Here is a 3,744-nt window from a genome sequence, read left to right as displayed (position 1 = left end):
GTCGTAGAGATTGTTTCCTTTCACTTGTGGCTTAGCAGTGTTATAACAGGTTCGTGTCCGTGGCTGACAGCCTCTTCCAGCGCAGTTTCTCCATAAACTTGTCGTGCCTCGGTACTGGCCCCATGTTGTACTAGGAGCTTCACAGTCTCAAGATGTCCATTCCTAGCTGCGCAGTGAAGTGCTGTACGCCCACGCTGATCTGTTGCCTGGAGGTCAGCTCCATTCTTCAGAAGCACCTCGACAATTGCTCTTTGCCCGGCCCAAGCCGCTTCGTGTAGCGGTGTCCGATGTTCCGCTATCCTTTCGTATGATTCGTTGTCTCCATCCCAAATATATTTCCTCAACACCGATTTTAAATTGACATCAGCGCCTCTAGATAGTAACATCAGCACAATGTCAATATAACCCCGGTAGGATACAAATTGCAGCACCGAGCCTCCATAAGCATCTTGCGTGTCAACGTTGACCCCATTGTCCAGTAACAACGAGATTATCGCTTTGTGTCCTTCCCATGCTGCATCATGTACTGCTAGCCACCCCTCACAGTTTTCCTCTTTGGTGCTTGCCCCATTTTGCAGAAGTAGAAGAGCTAACTCTTTGTGCCCCTCTCTGGCCACCAGATGTAGTGCAGTATCCTCGCCATTACCCTTTGCATCAATGTCGGCTCTATTTTGAAGTAACAGTAATACTGTTGAGTTGTGCGCCTGGAATACTGCCTCATGCAGTGCCGTATACCCAGCAGTATTACTAGCATTAATGTGAGCTCCCTTCTCAAGTAGCAATTGCACTGCCTCATTATGTGCATTGGAAGATGCTAGGTGCAGCGCTGTATCACCAGAGAGATCTTTCGCATTAACATCAGCTCCCTGCTCAAGAAGCAGTTGCAGGCTTTCAAATCGCCCATTCATAGCTGCCTCATGCAGCGCTGTGGTTCTGCTCTCGGGATCATGAGAATTTACGTTGACACCGGAACTAAGTAGTTCCTTGACCTGGAGCAGATCCCCGGTCCTTGCTGCATTAAGCAACTTATCGTTCAATAGATTATTCCACCTAAGCTTGTTCAATAGGCGATTTGCCGCTAATGCAGGAACTTGTGGGATCCGAGGACTCCCGATAGACGATTTTTGGAATAGAGCAATTGATAGTTTGGGTCTTTTAACTTTCGTGTGTGGTGGCATATGGCTTGCACTTGGAGACTTAGTCACTAGAAAACCGGGTGATTCCTCAGCAAAGGGCAGTTCAAATGGTACCGTGGCTGAAGCACTGTTGAACGTTTGCCATCCGAAGGCTCCTGTTGCTATTGCTTCCCTCAGCCAACTAAGGATGAAGTCTTTGTTGGTCTCAAAAGCAGCCACAGTTATGCCAGCCCCTTCGAGTTCTTTCCGAATATTTCGCCAGACTTCCCTTTCATCAGGAGAGAGGGAGTCTACCGTCTGCGTTGAGATGACTGAGCCCTCACGCTTCCCTTCGTTTGACTCTCGTATAAAGGCATGTAGTTGCTTCTCGACAGTAAATTGACACGTACTAAAACATAGAGAACCACATTAGAACCAGGCTCTATAATGTATCAATGTTGTACAGCGTGGCGGATGTACTCACCTTATCAATGCCGTAAGCAATGTAGCATTTGCTATCAGTCGAAATCTCAGCTCGGCAATGTCCTCAGAATACCATTTCAACCGATCCCAAGTTCGCCTGCACTGTGTGTCGAGGCCCTGATACCTCTGCACGAGGTTCTGCAGATCTGTCACCACACAGTGACACCCGTCTGTCACTGCCTCGATCCTAGCTCGTCTTTCCGATGTTACAGGCGCCGCAAATACTACTTCCTCAGCCTCTTTGAGCACAACATGCAGAGATAAGATCTCTGCAGAGATATTCCCGAAGCTTTCTGGAGCCTCCTTGCAGGACTTATAGACGTTCCAAGCGAGTGTTCCAAGGGTAATGAAATCGTTAACACTAAAGCCGAAACTCATGTTCACTGCGACTAGGGAGTACGGTGGCCGTAATAAAGCCTTCTTGACCAGTGGTCCCAGCGCGACACTGCCGACAAAGCGTCAAGGTAGGTGAATCACGATGGTAAAAGAAGTGGGGCTGAGTACGCCTTAGGCCTTGTAAAGAATAGTCAGCAAGCTCAGACCAGACGATTAACTTACCTCAGAAGCTTAGACTAAGAAATCGATTGCGGATATAGGAATATCCGCACTGTCCGCTAAGCTGATTTAGGACGGTAATCGTTTTCTTAGTCTGAGGCACCTAAACACGGTTTATATAAGAAGACCTTATTAACTTTAACGAAATTTATCTACCCTCCTATAATACCTATTAACATAAAAATTATACTAAATTATAGAGAAAAGCCTACTCTATAAAGCTATAAGATCTTTAGCTCCTTATATACGCGCGACGTTAAAAGGAATTCGTCGCCGTAGAGGCCCTAATTCTACCTCTGCACTGCCGAGCCGCGCAGTAAATACTAACGTTAAACGCTTACGCCTACGGCGCTAGCCCTCTCTATGGCCAGCGGATTTTCTGGCGGATTTTCTAGCGGATATTTTAGCGAATATTCTAGTAGATATTCTATCTGCTAGTTGGATAAAGATATTAAAGAAAGAGAAGGTTAATATTATTAAGGACCTTCTACGTTAATAGGGCTGGTTTTTTTTTTTAAAAATATACTAGTCTCTAAGTACTTAGAAAGCGAGAACGGGTATAGAGGTAATAGAAAGAAAAAGAAAATAGGGGACCTATTTATTTCTTTACTAGAGGATAAGGAAATATAAGAACTTATTAATAGGGATAATATTTATATAACGCTAATAATCTATACTATCCACTATATCTAAAAAGAGCTCTACTAACTATAATTATAACACGGCCCCTTTAATATATAAACTTTAGATATAGAGTTTTAGGATATTAACTTTAAGAATATGGCTAAGTTTATTTAGTAGTATGGCCCGCTATTATTCTAGCTTATTAAGGGGATATTTATACTAAATAGAGAGGAATATAGTTAAGATCCATACGGCGGATATATAGTTATAGTTGCCTCTATATTTCTCTTAGGGTTTGCCTAAAACTCTATAAATAGTTTTACTTGTTTACTTAGTCTATATCTTTAAGCGCTTAGTATAAAGCGCTATATACTATCTTTCTTATATAGCCTTAGTCTAATTAATAGTTATAAAACTCTTAACGCTAAAAAGCTTAGGCTAGCTAAACATTTTAAGGGAGGTTTTATTAATTCTACTAGCCCTTCTAGCGCTAATAACCTTTAAGAAACCAATTAAGTCTTTATCTATTTATAATAATATTTATATTATCTATAATAACTTTAACTATTACTAAAAGACTTAATATTAAGTTATTAGTAAGTTTACTTTATATACTTAAAGGGAGCCTTAAGCAGTTAATATTAAATAATACCTATAAAGTTAAGCTAGATAAGGTAATTAATATAGCTAGGAATAGTTTTAATAACCTATAGAAGTAGATATCTATAAGTTTTATTACGGATATTATAATAAAGCCTAGTAGGAAATACTATGGTAGACTTATTAATAGGCTAGGTATATAGGTAAATAAGAAGTTAATAGCGTAAATATAACTAGTAAAGTAGGTTACCTAATAAATTAACTCTAATTATATTCCAAGATTTACTATAAAAAAGAGAACTACCTAGGTAGGGACTGTAGTCCTTTAAATACATAATACTACGTCTAAGAAATGTACTATATAATT

At 40.7% G+C, this 3,744-nt stretch overlaps 2 protein-coding genes across 2 annotated transcripts; both read right to left on the bottom strand.

Moving 5' to 3' along the window:
- Positions 1-350: 350 nt before the first annotated feature.
- K441DRAFT_428248 (ankyrin) lies at positions 351-665 on the bottom strand (the record flags this gene model as incomplete). The annotated part of the gene is made up of 1 exon (XM_067641606.1): positions 351-665. A coding segment is annotated over one exon (315 nt), but the record flags the coding sequence as incomplete, so codon positions are not given.
- A 618-nt stretch (positions 666-1,283) lies between these two features.
- Positions 1,284-1,976, bottom strand: K441DRAFT_431760 (uncharacterized protein; the record flags this gene model as incomplete). Its single annotated transcript, XM_067641643.1, has 2 exons — positions 1,284-1,524; positions 1,600-1,976. Coding segments are annotated over 2 exons (618 nt in total), but the record flags the coding sequence as incomplete, so codon positions are not given.
- Between the last annotated feature and the right edge of the window lie 1,768 nt (positions 1,977-3,744).

This window comes from Cenococcum geophilum (genome assembly GCF_001692895.1).
Source record: "Cenococcum geophilum 1.58 unplaced genomic scaffold K441scaffold_7, whole genome shotgun sequence".
In the NCBI taxonomy this organism is placed as follows: Eukaryota; Fungi; Ascomycota; class Dothideomycetes; order Gloniales; family Gloniaceae; genus Cenococcum; species Cenococcum geophilum.
This window is presented reverse-complemented; position numbering and strand designations above follow the sequence as displayed.